The 25761-nt window shown below is 39.7% G+C and overlaps 1 protein-coding gene across 10 annotated transcripts in view; it reads right to left on the reverse strand.

Moving 5' to 3' along the window:
* The window catches only part of DMXL2 (Dmx like 2), a 105304-nt gene that overhangs the window by 44370 nt on the left and 35173 nt on the right, over nucleotides 1-25761 (reverse strand). For 9 of the 10 annotated variants that reach the window (XR_012154000.1, XM_073303878.1, XM_073303880.1 and 6 more), the window contains 10 exons: nucleotides 20012-20289; nucleotides 19108-19804; nucleotides 16430-16551; nucleotides 13258-13347; nucleotides 11332-11449; nucleotides 7258-7377; nucleotides 6304-6531; nucleotides 4002-5684; nucleotides 3589-3699; nucleotides 1699-1868 (listed from right to left, as the gene is read on the reverse strand). Coding sequence is in view for 9 of the 10 variants with exons in the window: in XM_073303878.1 (XP_073159979.1) it covers nucleotides 1699-1868; nucleotides 3589-3699; nucleotides 4002-5684; nucleotides 6304-6531; nucleotides 7258-7377; nucleotides 11332-11449; nucleotides 13258-13347; nucleotides 16430-16551; nucleotides 19108-19804; nucleotides 20012-20289 (3617 nt within the window). In the remaining variant the exon portion in view is untranslated. The remainder of the gene's footprint in view (nucleotides 1-1698; nucleotides 1869-3588; nucleotides 3700-4001; nucleotides 5685-6303; nucleotides 6532-7257; nucleotides 7378-11331; nucleotides 11450-13257; nucleotides 13348-16429; nucleotides 16552-19107; nucleotides 19805-20011; nucleotides 20290-25761) is intronic. The other variant, XM_073303879.1, reaches the window with a different exon arrangement.

Genomic DNA, 25761 nt, shown 5'->3' on the forward strand with positions numbered 1-25761 from the left:
TAACTGGTTAAAAGATAGGAAACAAAGGGTAAGAATAAATGGTCAGTTTTCAGAATGGAGAGAGGTAAATAGTTGTGTCCCCCAGGGGTCTGTACTGGGCCCAGTCCTATTCAACATATTCATAAATGATCTGGAAAAAGGGGTAAAGAGCGAGATGGCAAAATTTGCAGATGATACAAAATTACTCAAGATAGTCAAGTCCCCGGTAGACTGCAAAGAGCTACAAAAGGATCTCTCAAAACTGGGTGACTGGGCAACAACATGGCAGATGAAATTCAATGCTGATAAATGCAAAGTAATGCACATTGGAAAAGTGTAATCCCAACTATACATATAAAATGATGGGTTCTAAATTAGCTGTTACCACTTAAGAAAGCTATCTTGGAGTCATTGTGGATAGTTCTCTGAAAACATCCACTCAATGTGCAGTGGCAGTCAAAAAAGCAAACAGAATGTTGGGAATCATTAAGAAAGGGATAGATAATAAGACTGAAAATATCATATTGCCTCTATATAAATCCATGGTATGCCCATATCTTTAATATTGCATGCAGATGTGGTTGCCCCATCTCAAAAAAGATATACTGAAATTGGAAAAGGTTCAGAAAAGGCTGCCACCTGGGAGATTAATAAGACTGGGACTTTTCAGCTTGGAAAAGAGACGACAAAGGGGGGATATGATAGAGGTCTATAACATCATGACTGGTGTGGAGAAAGTAAATAAGGAAGTGTTTTTACTCTCTCATAACACAAGAACTAAGGGTCACCAAATGAAATTAATAGGCAGCAGATTTAAAACAAACAAAAGGAAGTGTTTTTTCACACAACGCACAGTCAACCTGTGGAACTCCTTACCAGAGGATGTTGTGAAGGCCAAGACTATAACAGGGGCTATAAAAGAACTAGGCAAGTTCATGGAGGATGGGTCCATCAATAGCTATTAGCAGGGATGGACAGGGATGGTGGCCCTAGCCTCTGTTTGCCAGAAGCTGGGATTGGGTGACAGGGCATGGATCACTTGATGATAACCTGTCTGTTCATTCCCTTTGGGGCACCTGCCATTGGCCACTGTCAGAAGACAGGATACAGGGCTAGATGGACCTTTGGTCTGACCCAGTATGGCCATTCTTGTGTTTTTATTATTATTATGTCATGAGGTTCCTATCAGCCCTACGCTTCTGTGAATCTATGATCTTGGGCTCCACTGGTGCTCCATTAGAATTTACAACTATTTATTCGCTACCATATCACATACCATTTAATGTTGTGAGTGGGTTTTCATTTAGACCCAAGGATCTGTCCACATGGATCTAATTCTAGGATCAGGGACTTAAGTTACAAAGCTGGGAGATTCAATGGGTAAAATTCTGATCCTACTGAAGGTAATGCAAGTTTTGCCTTTTGTTTGAGATTAAAAAAATCACTGTGTTATAGATTTAAGAAAAAGATTAAGAAAAAAGTATTTTCTAAAAAGAGAAAAATCAGCAACTTCTTTTAACTTATTGTTGACCTTAAAGTACTTTTTCAATGTATCTTTTCAGTTACTGACAAAAGATGTAACACATGCTGAAGATCTTAACACTAACTTTCATCATGGATTTCTGTTCTGAATGGCATATCTAATACATATCTTGCTATAATTTATTTCTTAAATTATACAAAACATAGCACAGTTTTAACGTAAGTGATTCAAACTACCTTCTCAATGCATCTTCGGAGTGTGTTAATATTCCTGACCCACCAACCTATACCCATTGCTCTTAGTTCCGACCACTGTGGATCTCCTCTCTGGATAGCAGGAATCATGTTGATCAACTCTTCCTCAGCCTCAGAATGAAAAGCCCAGGCAAAATGGCAGGTAGATACACCTAAATAGTGACATGGGACAATTAATATTCAGCAAATAAAAGGTTGTTAATAAACAAATGAAAAATAGGAGGGAGACTGCATATGGGCCACATCACATGAATTTATCATTGAGTCTAAATTTGTACTTATGATAAAGTGTTTACAATCTTGCATCCTGGAGCAAATTTTTTCTTTTTTTAAATCATGAATGCAAATTAGCAAAACAGAGGAGGGATTCCCAGATGAGGAGTGGGGTGCTCTTAGACAGGTCATTCCCAACAGGAGGAAGTGGTGCTGCTGACCAGGTTACTAATGGTGGTGCACACTCCAGATAGAGAGGGTCCTGCTTTGAACACACACTGCTATGTGTGTACAAAATTGTATTATGTCAGTAAATGTAGTGATTGTAGACTGCAATTATTTCAGTAAATCCCCAAAAGATTCTAACAAGTATCTTTCTTTTTCTTTAAAGCATTTAATTCATAATCTAATTCTTATTTTCCAGACTTTGCCTGAACTTTCTGGTTGCAGCAGGGCTTTGAAGGGTAGTAGTGTGATGCAGGACTGCAAAGCAATGCCCAGGGAGCAAACAGGCAGTGAACTCAGCTCTGCTGGGAACTCACCTGAGATAAGGCTTTAATTCTGCCCCTCTTTCTCCCCCCACAAGGCACTAATTTGGGAGGCAACTGCAATGGGCAGAGTCTAAAGGCTATTGCGTGTACACCGCAAAGCTTACAAGCAGCTATGAGGGCAGGTGTGATACAAGGAAGAAGACACAAGCTTGCTGCTTTAAGAGTCAAAAGGAATAGCGTGTCCTAACCCAAGAGGCCTAAATTCCTTCCTCCTGCTGACTCTCCCTCAGTAGCAGCTCCCCTTGATCACTGGCTCCACTTGCTACATTTCTCTCAACGTATCTGCCAAGTTTGCGGAGAGAAGTGAGCATACACATGCCACTGTCGGGACCGAAAAGCCAGGAAGGGAAATGTGCGGTACAGCAACACAGCCAAAGGATATTGGGAAATATGCTGCCTGACCCACTTCTCAAGCTCTTGAAATGACTGATGGCAAACTGTGTTCGAAACACCATTACTTCCTGTTCCTGACTCCAACTGCAGCCTGAAGATTTTGGTGCTCAATGCAGCAGCCTTAGTGCTTTCAACATTCCTTTCCCACACATGCTGGAATACTAGGGTGAGAAGCAGAGACAAAGGGAAAATACCCTGTTGTCACAAGTCCCTTCAGAGGCTGGGAATCTGTCTGCTCCTCAGGTGCTGCCTGCTCTCCTACCCCAGATTCAGAACAGCATCACTCAGCCCCTGCTTCAACCAGGAAGCAGATAGCTGGGATGAAAATTACAAATTATAGCTTAGGAAAAATAAACAAACAGTCTTATTTTTATTTCTTCTGCAAAGGAGATTTAAAAAAAACAACTTAATTTTGTTGGGGAAAATACCCAAACTTCAACAGACAAGCCATAATCTCTTTACCACACTTTCCAACTCATGACTTTTCTATAGCTCTCCTTCCATTACCCTGGTCATGGACTGTATCAAAGAACTTATGAAGTCAATGGTCCTATTCACAGTGGATGAAGGTAAACATATTCGTAAGTCTTTGCAGGATCACGGCTTAAGTGAACACACATCATAAAAATTCCTAAATGGGATAATACAGATATTGAAGATAATGCTGAAACATTTTCTGTCTGCTCATACGAACATAAAACATTGCAAGGCTTACCTTGATGAAGCAGCTGACCTCGATATAAAGGTGGCAGTGATGTCAGAAGGCATGTATGCAAGCGCATAGCCAACAAATACCGCAAGCCACATTCATCTAATGTATCTCTGCCTGCAAAATAAAAAAATTGATTGGAGTACTTGTGAACACATATGGAGATTGAATTCATCCCTCTACTTACTAACAGATCAGGATTGAGGCACACTGAGCAAGAGCATGAGGGGAAAGCCTACCCTACCATTGCTTCTGCTGTATCTTGTCAAATCGATGGTTTTAGATACCAGCTCTGTTAATCCAACACCTTTTTAGGAGTACTAAGTTCACCTAAACACTATGATTAGTCATTATGCATAATTCTATTTTTATCAGTTGAAATACATGGGCATTCATTAGAATTCACACTCACTACTAACCTGAGTAAGTCTTATCTCTGTTCTCATCAAGTTCAGTGCTTGTTGTAGCCACAGTGTCTGCCAAAGCAACCAGAAACATCTGCTCCAAGCGAGTGAGGCCTGGCAAACTTGAGTGCATCAGATGACTTGAGAGGACACTAGCGTGTTCTCGGCCAAAGTAAGATGGCCCGTATTGAGAGAGGTTAATTACTTTGGATTTACTCTCTCTCTTTTCCATCTCAAAATCAATGAAGTCATCAGTTGTAACAGGCTGCATCTGGAATAAATTTGAATATTGATCCTCTGTTTTTCTTTTAGTGTGATCTTCAAATCCTTTAGGTACTTTAGAAGTTTCTTCAGAAATTTTGTATGTGGTATCTTGATCAGCAGCAAGCAACGCATACAATGGCAGTGGTGGAATAGAATCTATCTCAGTATAGTCTCGAGTACCATCTTTTCCAGCAGCGATTGTGTCCTTTGCAGTACTACCGCTTACGCTAATGGTACGAGAAAGATGACGTTTAGGTCCACCACCTTCCCCAGCTTCTGCATCTCTAACTATTGCAACTTCTCCTGCAATACATTTAACTAAATGGGACAGAATGGCTTTAGCTCGGCGAACTTTACCTAAGTCCATCAATTCTAACAGCTGGGTTGGATGATACTGTGGAAGTGTAGGGGAAAGGACATGAGCAGCTTCAAAAAGGCCTCCATCTTGAATTACAGTTGGAGTGCCAAAGACATCATCTACAACACCTGCTCCATCAATTACACTGGTCTTCTTTGCTAGCAAACTTGTTTTTAATGGATCTTGAGTTGCTGAGTCTTCAGCAGTAAAAACATCACTTTCGCCATCACCAAATTTGACAGCATGTTTCCATTGTGCATACACATGCATTTCACAGTCCATTCCCACTACCAGTATACCATCTCGTACCCAAGAGAGAGAAACTGGCAATGAAGGAGTGCCATCTACGGAAGACACCAAGTCAATAGATCTCAGCAGTACCCATTTGGACTTTATACCTTGTTTTATGCTACCACCTAGTGGTAAAGTAATAATAGCTACTCCATCCTTACTGTTTGTTTGCTCGGTCACAATTCCTGAAAGTCGTCCATACATAAATATATTGGCACCCACCCCAACTGTAAGTATATGTGAGCCATCTTCTTTTGATACCCAATCCAAATGTACCAAATGCTTGATATTGGGCATAAGGTATTTGTCCTTGTTTAAAAATACATCTGATTTACTATATACAAACAAATTACTATCTACACTGACCCTTGAATCAAGTACACTCCCAACCTTAACTAAGTCATCCAGATGAACTGTCTGTTCCAAAACCCATTCTGATCCTCCTGTAGACTCACATTCAAATATACAAACATGCATAGAAAATTCTTTGGAAACAAAACCGTTATGCTGTAAAGGTTGTTTGTATGCCACAGCAAGACGTCCTGTGTAAGAACAGCTAACAGCAACTGGCCTTCCTATTATGTGTACTGTACTGCTGTTGTTTTCCCCCTCATCATTCATTAAAGGCCATTTTCTCCAATGATATGTCTCCCTCACTTCTTTTCCACTATTTAGATCCATCTCTACAGTGCATCTCCAGAACCGCACTTTGTTGTCTGAACAGGATGTTACTACCAAATAAGGCGCAAGGCATACTGGGTATATTGATGATGAGCTCAGGTGACCTAAAGTAAGATCAAACAGAATTCACTATTAGTAATATAAAATATAATAGATGCATGAATAAAATATACCATTACTATTTGCTGTGGTTTAGATTAGGAATATTAGGACAGATTTTCAAATTATTGGGATTTTCTTAATTTGGTTACATATGGGGTGAAATGATACCAAAGCAATTACGGGACTTAAACATTATGCTAGACCACTAGACGGTGCTTTCCTCGTTCTTTCAGACATTCACACAGCATGTACTATTCCAGTCTTCTGAAGGTGCTGGGAACATTTGAAACCATCAGGGGGGAAAACAGTATTTGGGTAAAGCTGGAAATTTGACCTATTTACTAACCCAACTTTAACAGTTTTATAAATTAGTATTAAAGAAGTCATAAAAACTAGTGTAGTCTTTTGAAAAGGTCAACTGCCACTCTCTCTAATCTACTGGGGTTAGGAGACCAAGAGTGCAGATCCTCAAATTCAGAACATAGTTTATCGTGGAAGGACATATATGTCAGTTAACCAGAAGTTCGGCAAAATGAGGTTGTACAACACAGTACTTACTACTAACTAGAAGTCAATTTGTTGCCAAAACTTGGGAGACTGCATAGAACAATATGGTTTTACCTGCTGAAGGGGTTGCTCTTATTACTTCTACACCAGTTGGAAGATCAAGTGGATAGCTATATACAAGTCTAGAACTCAGAATGAGTTTACTGGCAGTCTGAAGATTAGCAATTGATGAAGAACGTGGCATAGGAGTTGAGCCAGGTGAGGTATCTGGAGAAGACTCCACAGTCTTTGGTTCAGGTACACAAAGTTGATTCTCTGATGAAGTAACTTCAGGTTTTTTTGCTTGAAAGAAGCATTAGAAACGGTATTATAAATTGTGTGTACAGCCAACTTTTAGATATCCTATAGACAAAATTGTTTTCTTAGGAGTGCATTAGTCACATAGAACAGGCACATAGCATACTTCTGGGTTGCTCTTGTTCTACTTGGAAATAGTTTAGATTATTAGTCCTTGTTTTTACATGATCATAACTTTCTCAAACATTTACATTTTTAAGATAAAACATGCTTGAAAAAGTCACTTGTCCCCTTAACAAAAATGCTATTTTATGACTGGCACAGAGTGGATTTAATTTTCCTTAAAACTTCGGTAAGCAGCAGTCATTCAGCTGCATCAAACTTTTCCATTGATCTTACAAGTTAGTCTAAAATTTCCAGTGCTTTATTTGTAGTAGAATTCAACCATCTGACCAACACTGTGATATAACTGAAATTGAGCTGTGCAAGTATAGTGGTCCTCTATGTTTTATACATATAAATATAATATAAAAATTGAAGTTATTGTGTAACAGAAAGTCATCTGATAACTTCCACTAACGTTACTTAAATGTCCTCCAGAATTTAAAGTGAAAATCTAAAAATTTAGTAAAACTGAACTGATTGCTTGGATGCTGCTCATCTGTTTACTAATGAGGAAATCTATTTTTAAAAAAACTAACTAGCTTAAAATCAATTGTGCAACATTTAAGGTAAATACATGTCCATCTCTGAGAAAATACAATCACTCACCTAAACATGCTTGCACAGATTTAAGATGAAGATGCCACATGTGAAGAACTGAGCAGCCATTCCTGTCTTTTTCAATTACTACAAGATAGAATTTTTCTGAGAAAGGTGGTGGACGATACCCTGTTATTTAAACCGAACACATAATTATGAAGTTAATGGTTCAATAAAAATGGTTTAAATAATAAACAATTTTTGTGAAAACCTCTGATACCTAAAGAATGTGATTGGGGGAGAGGGTGTCTTTTTAAGTTTTCCAAAATGTTGCTTTGGTTGGTTGTTTATTTATTTATAAGAATACAAAAACTAAAAATATACACATCACAAAAAAAAGTGGTTTTTAGCAAGGTTATATATTGCACCCTCATTTTATGTAAGAAATACATTCTTCTTGGTTTGAAGTGTATGTCAGGATAACAATATCAAAGATTACCGAAAAAGATTAAAGTTGATGCCACTCAAGGTGGGAGAGGAGCAGGAAGTGATGAACAAGAGGGAGGGACAGCTCAGTGGTTTGAGCATTATCCTGCTAAACCCAGGGTTGTGAGTTCAATCTTTGAGGGGGCCATTTAGGGATCTGGGGCAAAAATTGGGGATTGGTCCTGCTTTGAGCAGGGAACTGGACTAGATGACCTCCTGAGGTCCCTTCCAACTCTGATATTCTATGAGTTCTTCCCAAAGGGTCTTCTGATTCTCTGGCCAAGCCCCACCCAAACACAAATTAAAGATGCCTGGGGGTTACTCTAACTTTCACCAGCTGGTTATGTTCACCAAAGGTCCATATCCCAGCTGAGGAAAGGAGGAACAGAATGCATCCATTTCTACTTCCCACTCCTTCTCCTGCATCATGGTTAGCGACAAGGGAGACATAGGAGGTAGATGTGCCAACTGTTCACCTCCAGGGGACTCTTCAGCAGGGCTTGCACATGGCTTCTGCTCTATTTGTGCTACTTGAGAGGCACAAAGGGAACAAAACAAGGCAATCTTTTTCCCCAGCCCAGAAGGCTCCCAGCCAGCTGTCCAATGAACCTCTCATATCCTCTACGTCAGGAGCTCCATCTGGAATTCTAACTCCCTTTTTCCTTTTCTAGGTTTGCCTATTCTCAATAGGCCTCCTGCAAAGCCTGATCCACCTTCATCAGCTTTTCTTGCAGCCTTGCTGCTGTTTACATTTACTCCATCTGCTGCTTCTCTACTGCAGAGGGGGTCTTGATAGCTTCTACCGGAGGAAGGGAGGGGATGGTCTGCATCTCCACAGTATATTGTTCTGGCTCAACGTTGGGCCCTTGCTTTGTGGCATTTTTTGTCACCTGAAGCAGAGACAGTTCTGTTGCTTTTTGTGCTCCAACTCCACTTTTATCTGAACCCTGTCCTGTTCTAATTTTTCTACCCATCTTATTTTCTACTGGGAGGTACATACTTCAGCCAAGTCCCATTGAGCTTCCTGTAATTATTCCTGCAAGCTGTGAAGATCTCTCAGTTTCCTCTTTAGTTCTCTCAGTGGTCTCCAGATGATCTAACAAGTCCTTCCAATCCTCTTGTGTGTGCCCATAAGACCCAAGTAACCCTGAGCGTAGTTCCGGAACATGGGTAGGTTTCTCCGCTGCTGGCTCAGGCACCATTCCATACTCTATCAGGGCTGTGAAACTTTGTCAGTCTCTGCCCAGGATCACAGGCCACAGAAGGCACCTCAACATTCCGACTCTCACTTGGCCACACTGGCTCTGTATCTCCAGCTCCACCAATGCCATTGGGTATGCTCTACTCTTGCCACGCACATGAGATACGTGGACTGGAATGTGCTGGTCTATCTTGCCAGATAGATAGAAGACCGTTTCCCCTAATAAGAATTTGCCTGGAAACCTGAGTCTATCAGGCCCTTCTCTCCCTATTTCCCCTACTTGATGGACGCCACACATGGTGGCATCTGATCCCACCTAAGGAGCCACCCAAACTACAAACTTTTATATCATCATCATCGTCACACTCTATCAGGGATGGCCACACCTGAAACACCTGTCCGGGTTTCCCTGGCTATTGCCCAGGATACTCCTGTTGATCTGAAGAAATGACTGGAAAGGGGGTCGAATGTGAACGTAGGTCTGCCCAGGACTCTTCCTCCTAGTGTGTTTTCTCCAGCCTCTAAAGATCAGGGTTTGACTTCTTCCTACCTTTTTTGGGGTGGTGATCTTGATCTGGCCCACCATTCAGATCATCTGCTTCCAAAGAGGCCTCTCTTCTTTCCACTACAGTGCTGCTGTAAACTAGATGAAACTGCCAGACCCAACTTTGGGCCCCAGCTTGTAGAACCTGCAGACATTGTTATAAGATGATGTGTTCCAAAATTCTCTCTGGAGAACTCATCTCTGGGCACAGCATGATGCCATGTCTCAGAACGACTGAACACCCCCTGGACCATGCTTCTTGGGGGGAACTGTTCCATTGTAAAACAGTGTCAATAGGCTTCAGGTGTCAGCCCCATAAGATATGATTTTGCTTGTTCATTAGATAGGGCCCTGTGTGCCATCTGGGCCTCTCCTGACAGAAATGAGGCCACCCAGAATGATTGTCCTGCTGCACTAGCCACCTGTTTAAAAGTACATAAAAGAACCTCTGGGTCATTGTCTGGCCCCCAGTTTCTAAAGCCTGGGACTGACCTGCTGGGACCTTCTTCCCCAAGAGATGCTTGATTTCCTGAGGTTCATTTCTCCACACAATGCAGCAAATGCTCCTGCTGCAGCTGAACTATTTCCCACTGATTTTGCTGTTCTTGCAGTAGCTGAAGGAAGAGAGACTGGGTCTGATCCTGCTGTTCCCACCAACATGTGAACTACTTTCTCCATTTTGCAGCTTTTCTGTTGTTCTTCCCTTTTCAGAGGGAGTAGCTGTAGATCCTGGATGAGCTCCCACATGGCAAACCCCGGTAGCTGTTGCAGCACCACATAAAGCCGTGCTTCAGTTTTCCCGTGCCTTCTTTGGCCATTGGCATGACCTGGCTCTCCAGCCAAGCCAGGTAACAGAGTTCTATCAGGTATAGCTCAATAAGTTAACTGGATTTTCAGGCCACTTTATTCCTTTCAGGGCCAGGGTGGGGTACATATGCCATCACAGTGCTCTATTCTGAATCTGTGTCAAACACTGTTCCCCATATTCAGGTTTTGGTAGCTTGAAAGTTATTTTCCACTAAAATTCTCTTTGTCAATCCAAAGGACAAAAACACTTGGCCTTTCTGTGCTTTATTAAACTGTTTGAAAGATGGACATGTACGTAGCACCTACGCTATCTCCACCAAACAACAGAGGCTATAATTTTTAAAATTTCAGAGTCAATTCTTTTCAGGATTTTATAACTTTTTGTACCTTACAGAGGTTATAGAGAATTAACTTTTACTGAGAATATTGTTAGGTCTTGAACACCCAAAGGGGATTTTCAGAATATTTCAATATTGTACTTGTTTTACTTCTCCTATACCTGGGTGCAAGGAGATGGAGTGATCATAATGCATCCCAAAACACAACCAGTAAATCTAATTTTCAGGCTTTTTTGCCTTCACAGTACCCCCTTTAAACATCTCTGCTGGGCCTTATAGTCTGTTCCCCCCTCCCTTTTTATTTTTTACTAGCAAACTCTTCAGTCATGTTCTAGAGAAATAGCTGGCAAGTCAGAATCACTCATCCTATGAGCCAGAACTAATTATTGCTAATTCTTAGCTTTTTACCATTCCCTTTTACAAATTAAATACAAAATGTACCCTTAAAATATTCTATATAAACAAGTTCATGTATGACATCAGAACCTGTTCTATTTTCATACAAATGATAAACTGAACAAATGAACTGGAGTGTACAACTCATTTTATGCAAATTGGAAATGGTTCTACTTTGTGCAAATCAGAACACATTTAATGTTACTATAGTATAAATAATTGTTTAAAATACATGCTACTTATGTTGTATTGCACCTTAAAGAGCCTATATTTAAAAATAAATCTGTTCAATTTATGCATGAGATGTTTCAGTGTTCTTCATGAACACTTTAGACACCTACTTCATATTGCTTACTATTTTTATACTGTACCTTGTGATGGTTTGAAAAATGTTTCTGTTTCCTTCCCTTCCACATCTTCCTTATGTGGTTTGTACCCCAAAATGAAATCTTCTTGAAAGACATGAAGCAACTGTGTATTTGAGCCACACTGGAAACATTGTAGAACAGTAGTTACAATTTCAAAATAGTTATACAAAACATCTTTCAATACTAGAATAATTCCTTTTCCGTTAGTATTGTTATAGACCAAAGTTACCCACTGCCATTCTTTAATAAGTAATGGCAGGACATTTATATACTTAAAAGATGTGGAAAAACAAATAATCATTGTGAGATCTACTATGCTAGACTAATTTTCTAGCCCAAATGACATTTGTGAAAGTTAACTGGCAAATTAGCACTACCAGAAAGATCTTTTATGCGCTGTCAAATTTTTAATGGATGCCAATTGACTGATGGAGACCCAAGATTATTTTCTTTAAGACGTTAAATTTCTAGCTCTCTCTTCCTTGGGAAGACAGCCTTCAGAATGTAGTAAACAAATTGTTAGGAAAGGCTGTTAAGACAGGAAGAAATCAGATTTTCCTCCATCCAGACACATTCAATGCTATGCTCTCCAACCAGCAATAGATGCTTCTGCAATACCACCCCAGAGAAGGAAGGTCACTGGCAAGTGACAGAAAATTCTCAAACCTTCCCCCCACACAATTGAAGTTCAAGTTACAGATCAGTAATATAACAACAAAAACTACAAAACCCCTGTGAAGATATGGAATCTTACTAAAGAGTTCCAAAAGACTTCCTTCATTACGCTGTATGTCTAATCAGGAATTGGTAAAATACATCTTTTTTGCTGGATGGGACACTGCTGTAAACAGCACAGGAGTTGGTGCAATCATGATAAAAAGTACAATTAAGACCAAGGCATTCTAATGATTATACTCAGGATAAGATAAAATTTATGGATAGACAGTTTGTTTGGTCTGTTCTATAAAGGCAGAGTTAATCATATGGGTACCCTTTGCTATGCATGTCTACAATTTTGAACGTTTGGGTTAATTTTAAGTTAAGGTTAAACTCTGAATTCCCTGGTATTCTAACGGTGGTTGGTTTTTTTTTTTTTTGGTTCTTAATCTTAATTCCATTTTTACTAAAATGTATGTCTAGGAATAAATGTTACAGGATACGTTTAATTACACAGTTCCCATTAACTAAGGAGAGTTGAATGGCTAAAGTGTTCAACATACTGCTAAATTAGCAAACAGTCATTAATGGGGAAAAATGAAACCCAATTAGCCCAGGTTAATTCCTTGAAATTCTGTTACAAATTCTCTACTAAAACAGACAGATTTTCAGATTTCCTTTAATTACACAGGCAAAGAAAAAAACAACATTTGATTGATTAGTCTCATTAGGGATTGGCACCACCCCAGCTAGAACATTATAGCTGTAAGTAAATTATCTCAAAGGGTGGTATTCTTAAAAGATTTTGGAGTAGCAGTAATAGAAAATCCTTCTCAATTTTTTTTAAAAGTGTCAAGGAAATAAGCATTCGGTTATTACTAAAAACTTAGAAAAATTCAAAAATTACATTGAGATATTACTTTTATTTTAAACATAAGCTATTTTAGACCTACATAAAACACTGTAGCTACATAATCAATATACACGAAAAATGTAGTATACCTTTAACTTTTCTTGGAAATGTGGTATATTCACGTTAACATGTTAAGATTAAAAGGAGATGTTCTCTCAAGGTAATTTAATCATGTGGAAACAGAAAGAAAGTAATCTTTAATGGGCTTATTAGGATTGGAGAGAAAGGTCCTCTGTTTTACCTGTTAATTAGCATTACTTTGAAAAAATATTTTATCTTTTCAGTAGATTAGGTTAATTATCAGCCAAAACCATTAAACACTTCTATATGCCACCATTAATGGTCAGCCAGTTATTTACTTGGTTTGTTATTGCATCAAGTTCAATAATGCATCCTGGTCGAGCAGTAGATTGTTGGCTCACAATGTTAAACACTTCCCCAATGAGTTTCTGAAACAGAGCAAAAGGACATAATGATTAGTACAGGTTTCAGAGTAACAGCCGTGTTAGTCTGTATTCGCAAAAAGAAAAGGAGTACTTGTGGCACCTTAGAGACTAACCAATTTATTTGCGCATGAGCTTTCGTGAGCTACAGCTCACTTCATCGGATGCCTTCATCCGATGAAGTGAGCTGTAGCTCACGAAAGCTCAAATAAATTGGTTAGTCTCTAAGGTGCCACAAGTACTCCTTTTCTTTTAATGATTAGAACATTATTCATTCAAAAAGCAGCAATCCCAATTTATTAGCTGAAAATATAATCATGTACAGTAGTTGTATGCTTCTAATTTTCCTTGTTGGCACAAATAGTCATGCTTTTCTTACTGGTTTCATTTTGATATTTATGAACAATGCAGCATTAAGCATGAAATTAACATTGTTGTACTAGATCTATCCATGTGTATGCCTTAACACTTCTTGGAACATTAATTTTTATGGATACTTTGTGTTCATTGTTCAACGATTTCTTCTTTGATTATGACCATTTTTATAATGAGTTGTCATGTTTTTTAAACACAATGCTGTCCAATCCATTGCTTCATTCCTGCTTAATTTCAGATTTTGTCACGGTGCAGAAAAACAGTAATCTACTGCAAGGCCTGTTTTTCATAAATGACTCTGTTCTATGCACAACCTAAACTTGGGTAGATGGAAAGGAGGGATCTACATTAGAGGCATGTAAAGAGAAGAAAAGGCTGTGAATGGTATTGTTTTCAGATCTAACCTGTCTTATACCTCTCAAAGGCAAGGAGAGATATGCAGTTAGGACAAGTATCACAGAAATTGTGTTAGCATGTAGTCCAGGGGCAGCCAACCTGAGCCTGAGAAGGAGCCAGAATTTACCAATGTACACTGCCAAGAGCCACAGTAATACATCAGCAGCCCTCCCTCAGCTCCCCGCCCCTTCCCAGCACCTCCCACCCACCAGCAGCCAATCAGTTGTTTCGTGGCATGCAGGAGGCTCGGGGAGGGAGGGGGAGGTGTGAGGGCACGGCAGGCTCAGGGGAGGGCGTGGGAGGGGGTGGAGTGGGGTAGAGCTGGTGGCAGAGCCGAGGGTTGAGCAATGAGCACCCCCCAGCACATTGGAAAGTCGGAGCCTGTAGCTCCAGCCCCGGAGTCAGTGCCTATACAAGGAGCCGCACATTAACTTCTGAAGAGCCGCATGTGGCTCTGGAGCCACAGGTTGGCCACCCCTGGTGTAGTCTGTGTAGCAGAAAACACCACTGAGGCTAAACAGAGGGTTTGGCAAGCAGGATAGGGAAGAGCCTGTTTATAGTATTAAAGTTGGGGGATGTGACTCGGATAGAGAAGAGGATGTTCATTCTTTGGGGTTTGAACCAAACCCCAGAGAACATTCTGGAGTCCAGTGTCTCTGCAGAAAAATTAGAGAAGCCAGGGGATAGGTATGTGTTGATGCAGCAGTAGCAACCCCAGTGAATCCTGTAGGTGGTGAGACTGTGTTTGGGGAAAGACCTAGTGAATCCTTTTTCAGAGTAACAGCTGTGTTAGTCTGTATTCGCAAAAAGAAAAGGAGGACTTGTGGCACCTTAGAGACTAACCAATTTATTTGAGCATGGTTGCATCCAATGAAGTGAGCTGTAGCTCACGAAAGCTTATGCTCAAATAAATTGCTTAGTCTCTAAGGTGTCACAAGTACTCCTTTTCTTCTAGTGAATCCTGCAGGTGGCAGTACGGTTGCCAGTTTTGGCTGGATATATTCCTGGAGATTTCATTTTATGGCCACCTTAATTAAAGATTAGTCTAATTCCTGGAGACTCTAGGACAATCCTGGACGGTTGGCAATTCTAAGTGGTAGGACTGTATGTGCTGGGATGGGACACCGCTAACCCACTCCCTTAATATTTAGGCTTCAAATCCTGAAAATAGGCACATTAGTATGGACCCCTGACCATGCACAGAACCCCAGTCAATGGTATGTGACGTGGCAGCAATTGTCCATACTAGCACATTGACTGGAGAACCGGGGTGCAGTTTGTAAAGTTTTTCTGATTTTGGGCAGGGGATTTTAGTCTTGGAGTTTCAATACACCACCCTTCTCCCTCACGCCCCTCCCCCACAATTACAACTTACAAGAGTGTCCATATCCTCCTTTGTATATCAATAGGGAAAAAGTTTTCATTGCCACATAGGATTTCAATAAAACGAACTGTTCAAGCATGCAGGGTGCCCCTTCTGCATTCCCACAGCCAAGTCGCAATATTACACATCCAGTAGAGCTTCAGGAAAGGACAGGGCTTTGTCTACAGTGCGGGTTGACCGCCATACAGCCTTTCTCCCTGCCATTCCCAGGCACGTGGCATACAGCAGAAAGAAGGCAGTGGGTGCTATGGCAGTGTCAATGCCCCAGCAGGGGAGGTGCGGGGGATAGTGGGGAATCAAGAGCTATTGAGAGGGAAGCAGGAGTGAAGAGAAGGGGTGCAATGAGCTAGTGGGAAAAGAGGGGAAGTGGGGACAGGACTACCAGAGGAAGCTAAAGAGGAGCAGGAGCTAAGGGAAGGACAGGGGCTAATAAGGGGACAGAATGGGGATGACAGAAGCCAGTGGAAGTGCAGGACAGGTCAAGAGCTGGAGGTGCGGGGGGGGGGGGGGGAGGGGGCGGCTAGGGAAGCCAATGGTGACCCTTAGCACTCCCTCTTCCCCTTTTCAGGTTCTGTCCTGCCCAACAACCCCACTCTGCTCTCCTCTGAAAGCTCATTTTCCCTTAGATTCTCCCAAGTTGCTGGCTTGGCACATGCCTTTGCCTCTCTCTTTAGGCATAATGCACATCTGCTGCTACTGTTTGGGGAACCCGGTCGCAGAAATCTAGTCTTAGCCTTTCACTAATACTAAATCCAGTGTTTTCAAAACTAATGATTATGGACACATGCAAACTAAGTAAAAATTACATGACATCACATGGACCTGCACAAAATTTGGCAGCTATGAGAAAAGTGAAGCTTTTGGAACAAAACTAATATGTTAAACTTTTGCCTTTTGCATTTCAAGTCTCAAATAAACTGTATGTAAACTTACAGAACATTCAGGGTCAGACAATTCATCTAGAAGTTTTCGTGCATCTACCACTGCTTGATAAAGCCTCAGATTTTTGCCATCAGATGCTACAAAGCAAGCACTAGCAGAATTGCAGTATGTACCTGAATCAAAACACCAAATACAAATTTTAGCATATAAACAGATTATGATACCATTTTCCCCTCAATTATTGGCTGAAGTGACATTATGTAGCCAATTAGAATCTATTTTATTGCATGAAACTATATTTAATGATCATACTAGTATTGTTGAAATATTGGCAAATGTCATGAAAATGTGTAAGTTAAATATAATAATGTAATATTGAAGTAATCTCATGTCTTAATTTACATTTTATGATAAATTTTAGTTATACAAAACAATCTAAGTAGACACAAAATCCAGGAGCAGAATTAACATATAAATGAATGTTTATAAACAAACAAATCTTTGCAAGTGAGCAAAGACCAGCAGGTACCATATCCAGCTGAATAATATCCTTCCTGGAAAATGACCTGGAAAATATAAACTCCTAATGTTAAAAGTAGCAATACAGGGGAAGAGGAGAAATTATGCACACAGTACAAATGTATACATTCAAGTGACCTGTAATGGTTTGTGTCCTTTTGGCTTCTCAAAGATGTATAAAATAGGTCTGATGCAATGGATTTAGTTTTTGTTTTTGAATCATTTTTCTGCTTAGCTTTCTACATTAGAAATATCTTTTCTAATGACTCAGCTCTTTTTGGCTGCAGAATGCCTTAAAAGGACTGAAGAACTTAATGAGATTATGGCAGCACAGAAGACTGAAACTTGATCAGAAAGGGATATTTAATCAGAGCATTAAACATTTGGGGAAGGGCTTGTTGTTTTTGTTAAAATCTATTTAACTCCAAGTCTTGAAAAACTCTTTTTCTTGACTTCTCTAGCAAAAATATGGAGGAAGCGTTTGTTGTTTGCTTTGCAGTTCATTTTTAAGGTCTGGGAAGATGAGAAGAAAAAACAAAACAAAACTCAGAGCCAATATTCCTTAATTACAGTTTTAAGAAATATGCTTACGCATATCAGTGTTGTGATTCAGTAATTTAATTTATCTTTTATTAGTGTTTAGCATTTTCAAGCTTAGTCTGAACACGGTTATTGAATTTAATAATTATATAGTTAAATACTATACATTTGCTATGCAGATGAAACTTTCCAGCACAGATATGGCATGGTAAACTTGTTTATGGTATTTTGGAAGGTAAAAACTGAGTGACTGAAAAGGCTTAAAAATTTTATACGGAAGATTTTCTTGGTAGTAATATTAGAAAACACTAAAATTAAATCCAAGAATTAAAGAATTTATTAAACCTGATACTCTAGTGTCATAGCACAAAACTATGACCTACCATAATGGTGTCCCCTCCCACATCAATCCTCTGTCCCCTCCAAAACCTTATGTCTTCAGCATTAAAAAGTCAATGTACCTGATTATTAAAACTTATTCAGCTTTAGAAACAGGCTTTTTTAAAACAGAAAAAGGTGGAAAGAAGTCTGTTATATATGAAAGCTCCCAACATAGAGGACATTAAGTAGTTTATGGAAGGGTTGAGCAGGTTTAAGTGTCAGTTTAAAAATATTCCCTATATAAAAGGATACAATTATAACACAGATGTTGCCACTGTCAGAGACATTTTGCTATTTATATGGACCCTGTCACAGCACATTCATAGTTTGTTAGTTCGCTTTGATCTAGTCCCATTTCAGAAGGCTATATCTGAGCAAACTAATGAACTGTTAATGCACAGCAGCTGATCAAATCCAACAAATTCTTTAAAAAAGAAAAGGAGTACTTGTGGCACCTTCTTTTTGCGACTACAGACTAACACAGCTGCTACTCTGAAACAAATTCTTTGTGAGAACCCTGTGCATGTTAACAGTTTGTTATTTAGTTCTCTTTGAAATGCAACTAGATCAAAGCAAAAGAACAAACTGTTAATGTGTGGTAGCTGACAATTTTTTGTTGCTGTGACCACAGTGTGAAATTATCTATATTTTACCTTGGCTGTGCCAAGAATTATGCATAATTTTACCATGACAAAAATCCTATCCATACCTATATATTATAAAAGTGATGATTTAAAACAAATTGATTGCTGGAGTATATTGTAAATCAATTTTGCAACTATATTCTTAAATCAAAAAAGTTAGTGTTATTTTTCTTCCATAATAAGTTAGTTGAAGTCAGCTCTTTGAAGGAAGCTCCCAGAAGCTGGACAGATCCGGTCTCATCTCTTTCATGAATTCATTGCACTCAAAGCCCAAAGTTTTGAGCTATTTCACAATAAAGATAATCTTTTTCCAAAGGACAGTGGAAGATATTATACCAACTGTTCTAACAATGTGTTACTACCTATACAACATTTTAAGTTTCCTATTTTAGTACAAGGTATGCTTAGATAATACAAGTCAAAAAATTAACCAAAAAAATTAGTTTTCATTTAATGAGGTGTTCAAAGCAAAGGGAGTTTCTTGAAAAAAACAAGGAAGGATAATGAAATTATATAATGTATAACAAAACAGATAATGCCTAGAATAATGAAATAATTACGATACATGACTAAAATAAATTATAAATATTTTGTTTGAACAGATTACATGCAATTGTTATGTAAAAAAAAGTACAACACACTCACCAAGACAATAGCTGGGAATAAGAGTTGGAAGCCAGGCCACATTAGAGAAGGCAGACGTATGAAGCGAGTTAATTCGAGCCAATTCAGATACTCCTCCAGTGTATGACAAAGGTCCAATGGGGTCTACACGCCACAGAATCAGCTCACTGTAGATTGCATTTGGGTCATGGAACGTACAAGTTGCTGCATTTCTAAGATGTTGCCTAGAAGAACCTTTTAAATGTTTAATAGGATCCATTATTTTGCTTAATCTATCAGCGTCCCATGGATGATCTGATTCAGGAGTTAACAGAGCATTATGATGAGAAGATGTTAATAACAAAGGTAAAACAGAATGGCAAGCCAGGTCATTGAGATGAAATCGGTGACCACAGTACCTAAATTTATGTGATACAGTAAGCACAGTGGTAAAAGCAGATTTATCAGCAAAAGTAACTGCCCACTGGTTTAGGGATCCATCTATATGTTTGGAAACCATCATCACGATAGGAGCCATTATATTCACATTTGGGTTATCCTGGGAAGAGCTTGGTCCATTAATTCCTAGAGTGCTATCTGGAATATTAGCTGTCGTCTGATGCACAGCACTAATGACATCTTTTGTAGAGGTAGTGCAAGCATACATCATGATGTTTTTACTAAGGGAGCTGGCATCTCCTGATGGAAATGCAACAGGAATCCGAGAAGAAAATGAAATCTAAAAAAAAAAAAAGCCCAAAATAATGAAAAGTTTAGTTAAAAAACAACATTTTAAACACAAGCCCACCATAAATGTTGATATATTTTTGCTGTTTTATATTATATTTGTTTTACAGATTAAATTTATATTTACATATGTTTCAATAACAAGTATACAGTGAATATCTGTTAAAATAAGAAATAATTACGTTTTCCAGTACCGTACCTGAACTTGTCTAAATATTCCTGGATTGTACTCATCCAAATATTTCACATGCCACACTAAAAAGGTACCATCAATGGGGTGGATAGTAAAAAGCATATCTGGATTCCTGTTCCATTCAGTAAGAAGCATTTCAATTTTCCGATCTAACAAAACTGTAGGAAGGGGCATACGTGGGCTGGCTGATGGAGATGTTTTGGGGCTCCCCTCTCTTTCTCCATCTTCATGTTCTGAAGAGCCTGTAGCTGTTCCTGTCTCAGATTCTCTATCGATAGATAATTCTGAAACAGATAAACACAAACTGTCTTATACTACAGCAGAAATTTCCTTGCCATAATTTATAAGCAAAACAAAAAAATCAATTAAGGTGCTAAATAACAATGTTTATCACACTAAGCCTTTTGGAGGTAGAAACTGTCTTTTTGCTCTTTGTACAATGCCTAGCACAACAGGGTAATGGTTTATGACGGAGTTTCCTAGGCACTAATGACAAAATCATCATCTACAAAACTCCCACACACACTCGTCCCAAATTAATATGATCCTTTCAGATAAGGGGATTGTCATGAAATGTGTGGTGTTTTACAGTTGATAGGGAAAAGGTATTGTGTGCATACTGTAAGAATTGTGATGCCCTTAACTACTTATTTCCTTGTGTTTAAGGACCTGGATTTTTTTTTTTTTTTTTTTTTATAAATTACTGTTGTCATGAATTAACCTTACTTGGTTTTTGAAACAAAGATTTTTGGTTTTAGAGTTTCCCAGGTGATTTTCCCCCTTTAGCTTGTGTAGCTAAAAAAATATACTTTTTTTGAAATTTGAAATAAATGGAAGTAGCACCAGACAACTAAATTAAAGGTACTGACCAAACTAATAATGGCTCCTGCCTTAATTCACAGTGTGCCTGACAAAATACACATTCTTATTACGTCTCTAAGTTAACTACAGTATAAATGCACAGTGCAGTCTTCATTCATTTAGAATAGTGATGAAAAGCATAAGAAGTCTAAAGACTAACTGGTAAACGTCAGTAAACATCAATTTCACCATTCCCCCCCAAACCAATGAAAAAATATTTCCATTGAAACTAACAGAAATTTCGATAGGCAAAGAAAGAAAAATGCTGCTTGAGAACTTATGAGAGTCCCACCTTAATGTGCATAAAACATATTGTAACATGAACATTAACAGACCTGGAACAGTGACACCATTTAGGTAGCTTTAATTTTTTGAATCTCAACCTGTCTCTCATGTCTCTATTCCATGTGGAACATAGGGTCTTCACCACAGCCTTCCACCTTTGCCGGTCTCCTGCTGCAGTCTTAGCTTCTTCCCATATCATTTTAATAGCTATTGTGTCTTTCCACGTGATCCTGGATCTACCTTGTTGCCTCTTGCCCTGGGAGTTGCAGTCCAATGCCTGTCTTGTTATATTATTCAGGTCTTTCCTCTATGTGTACCGTGGACATCTCCATTTTCACTCCATAATTTCCTATCCTGTCAGTTTGTTTTGTCCTCCCCAGGGTTCTTCATTTGTGATTTTTATTGGCCATCTGATCATGAGGATTTGTCTAAGACAGGTGTTTGTGAAAATTTAAAGTTTAGATAGTAAGGTCAAGTCTCCTAGTTTCAGTGCCACATAGTAAGACCGAGTTTATAATGGTGTTAAATATTTGAAGTTTAGTTTGGAGGGCAAGATTTCTGTTTCCAGACTGCCTTTAGAGTTACAAAGGCACATCTGTCTTTTGATATTTTGGCTTTAATGTCTTTGTCTGTTCCGCCTGTTGTACTTACAGTGCTGTCATGATATGTGAAACATCAGACCTTTTCTATGTCCATCCCAGATAGGTACGTTATTGGTATGTTCTGTTGTGTGTTGAACACCTACTGTCATTAAATAATTTTCTGGCACACAAACACATAATTTCCCACAACCGTGAACATGTAAATTCACAAAAATCTAAAAAAGACCTTAAAATAAACATTGATATTATCAATTGAAATCATATATAAAAAGGCAAAATCAAATTCTGCGAACCCTAAAGACAGGGCACCAGGCAGCTCCCAAGTGAAAGTGGGGGGCAAAAGATGGCAGAGCCCAATTTAATGCTACTCTGAGCGGCATTAAAAACAATCAGATTTTTTCCACTAGAAAATCCTCTGGTTTGACAGTGGCAATTGGTGTCTAAAGGGTGGTGCCCAATCTCAACCCCATACTCCAGAAATTATGCAAAACCTCAACTGTACATAACCTGAGTGTAAGGGCTTTCATTGTCTTGGGGAAAACAATGCCGTATGCTTGAAATGGCTCAGGACTTGAACTCGAAAAAAGAAACTGGCACTCGGCTAAATTCTGCCCACGAGACACTTCTCACAGTAGATTGTGCAGATACTCAAGATATGACCATGCCTTCTCTGCTGGGTTCCTCAAGCTCAATGTCCCCTCAGTGAGGTTCAAAAATGCATCCACAGACAGGGCCATATTAAAACCCAAATCAGCAGCATAGGGTCCTGTCATAAATATAAAGGGAAGGGTAAACCCCTTTAAAATCCCTCCTGACCAGAGGAAAAGTCCTCTCACCTGTAAAGGGTTAAGAAGCTAAAGGTAACCTCGCTGGCACCTGACCAAAATGACCAATGAGGAGACAAGATACTTTCAAAAGCTGGGAGGAGGGAGAGAAACAAAGGGTCTGTGTCTGTCGGTATGCTGCTTTTGCCAGAGACAGAACAGGAATGGAGTCTTAGAACTTTTAGTAAGTAATCTAGCTAGGTATGTGTTAGATTATGATTTCTTTAAACGGCTGAGAAAAGAACTGTGCTGAATAGAATGACTATCCCTGTCTGTGTGTCTTTTTTGTAACTTAAGGTTTTGCCTAGAGGCACTCTCTATGTTTTGAATCTAATTATCCTGTAAAGTATCTATCATCCTGATTTTACAAAGGTGATTCCTTTACTTCTATTAAAAAGTCTTCTTGTAAGAAAACTGAATGCTTTTTCACTGTTCTAAGATCCAAGGGTTTGGGTCTGTGGTCACCTATGCAAATTGGTGAGGATTTTTACCAAACCTTCCCCAGGAAGTGGGGTGCAAGGGTTGGGAGGATTTTGGGGGGAAAGACGTGTCCAAACTATGTTTCCCAGTAAACCCAGTTAAAGTTTGGTGGTGGCAGTGGAAATTCCAAGGGCAAAGGGTAAAATTAATTTGTACCTTGGGGAAGTTTTAACCTAAGCTGTTAAAAGTAAGCTTAGGAGGTTTTCATGCAGGTCCCCACATGTGTACCCTAGAGTTCAGAGTGGAGGAGGAACCTTGACAGGTCCCAGCTAGCTGAGTCATGTGATGTCATCAGAATCTCAGGGTTTGTTTTTTTTTAAAAAATATGTTTCAAGCCTTCATTGTTGCAAAGAATGGCTGAAAAAGTGAACTGTGTATAACTGACCTAGTGATGTCTGTCTGAGCATGCATATGGCCTACAGCAAATGGAAGAACCAAGAAGTGAACTGACCCTCCCAACTCTGAGTGGGTTGGTCTGAATGGGGTGTGTGGCTTGCATGCACTGCTGGGTCTGACAGAATTGGCTGCATGTGATGGGGTGTATCAACTTCAAATGCCAAAAAGGTGGCAATTGACACCTGAGAGCTTATTAGCCCCACCTTGTTACACCTAACAGCTGTGCCAGGTTCAGGGAGCAGTTAAAAGGAAGGAGTTCAGCAATTCGGGTGGAAGGGAGAATTTAGGAAAGATGTGGTTTGGAGTCCCCTCTCTGCAGGAAGGCCTGACAAAAAACAGGTAGAATAAGAAGAACTGTGAGATAAGCTAAAGAGCGGAGTTATCTCCTGTGGTGGGCCTTGAAAAAGGGGCAAGATGCTGGGGAGGGAGCCCTGTTGCTTGGTGTTTTGCAGAAGGACAGAACTGGGGAGAACCTAAGGCTATGTCTACACTACAGCTTATGCCAGCATAATTTTTGTCACTCAGGGGTGGATATAAACCAAGCCCAAGTGACAAATTATGCTGACATAAGCACTTGTGTGCGCAGTGCTATGTTAGCGGGAGACCTTCTCCCACCGATGTAGCTTTTACCACTCGCAGAGTTTGCTCTCCCTTCAGCACAGAGTGTCTACACCACACACGCTGCAGCTGTGCAGATGTATCAGTACAGCTGTGCTGCTGTACATACAGACATGGCTGAAAACTGACTAAAAGCTCATCTGGGAGAGGCAGAAGTTGCTTAGTTTGTATTTTCATTTCATTGTTTGTTTTAATTTTGCTGAGAGACTCCAGAAAAAGCCCTGTGAGCCACTACTGTTCTGGAAGAGGAGAAACTGAAGAGGAGCCTAGGAGGGGTGTAAGACATTGTGCTGATTGCCATTATTTTGTTGGACACGATTTGTTTTGGACACAAACCCCCAAAGGAGTGCAACTATAGTGTGGCGTGGCTGGAGGGCCCACTCACCCTGGTACCCAACCACTGAAGCCTTGAAGAGGATAGCAAGAGAGTTGCGGAAATGCTATGACATTTAACAAGGGGGCGCTCTGGAATGGTAAGTTGATGGTGTGCCCCCTCAGTGGGGCTCAGATGAACCGCTTGGCTTCGTTCCTTTCCCAGGTGACCTTTTAGCTCCATGGGGGGAAAGTAGTAGTGGTGTTCTCAAGCATCATTCATTCATGTTACTTTCCAAACAATAGGCAGAAATTCATAATATGCTTGTCCCCGTCCTCTGACAGTGGTGAAACCTTTTTCTTCTTCCCCTTTTCCCAGCTAATTGGGGTTAGGTCACTAGATCAGTCTTTTCCTTACTTGCCAGTCCAACGCTCACTCCATATCCACTCCGTCCTGCTGTACACAGTCTATCCACTATTTTCTTGGCTGTCCTTCTCTGCCCACAAACTTAAATCTCAAGTGCTCTCCTGTACAGAATTCCCTTCATACATCCTTCACACGTCTATACCATCTCAGCTTCCTCTCTTGCAGCTTCTCACTGATAACATCATTCTGCATTTGGTCCAGCAACATCACCCCCTCACTGCCCTCAAACATCTCATTTCCATGGCTACAAGTTTTCTCAGGTGCCTCTCTTTGGTTGCCCATCTCTCTGATCCCTCTTGCCATGGCTTTGTATAATTGTCCCTTTAAGTAGTCTGGGCATCCATTTACTATAAATCATTCCACATATCTTGTGCCATTACATCAGTGGTGGACAGTGAACAATATTAATATATGAAATACCACCGGGCATCGGAGTTAACGCCAGTGGTCTTAACATGGGTCAGTTCACACCTCCCAGAGATACTCTTACAGGCTGTGCGCATCTGGTAGACATCACTGCACTGCACTTACTTCACATTTTCAAGATTGTCTTCACAACTATATGGGGGATAGCCTTAGTATTTTATTTATGAAAGCTGAGATTCCGAGAAACTAGATGGGATGGCCCTAATGACCCGATGTGAAGCAGTCCAGTTCAGATTTTGGATACCACTACCAACTTCCTTTCATTTGTGCTTGCCTGCCACATTTGGCTATAATTTGTACTTATCTTCTCCTTTGCATATAGTAAAGGGAACGACCCAAAATTAGCAACCTTTTATTATTGTGTGCAAATGCCACTTTCTCTAGGCTAAGGAAAGAGATAATTATACATTAATATCCAGTAGACATTTTAACAGAAAAGCATACTTGAAGTTAAACACATAATTTCCTCAATGAGAATCTAAATGAATGTAAGAGAATAATCAACCACCGATATGCAAACAGACA

This window comes from Lepidochelys kempii, chromosome 10 (assembly GCF_965140265.1).
Source record: "Lepidochelys kempii isolate rLepKem1 chromosome 10, rLepKem1.hap2, whole genome shotgun sequence".
NCBI lineage: Eukaryota > Metazoa > Chordata > Testudines > Cheloniidae > Lepidochelys > Lepidochelys kempii.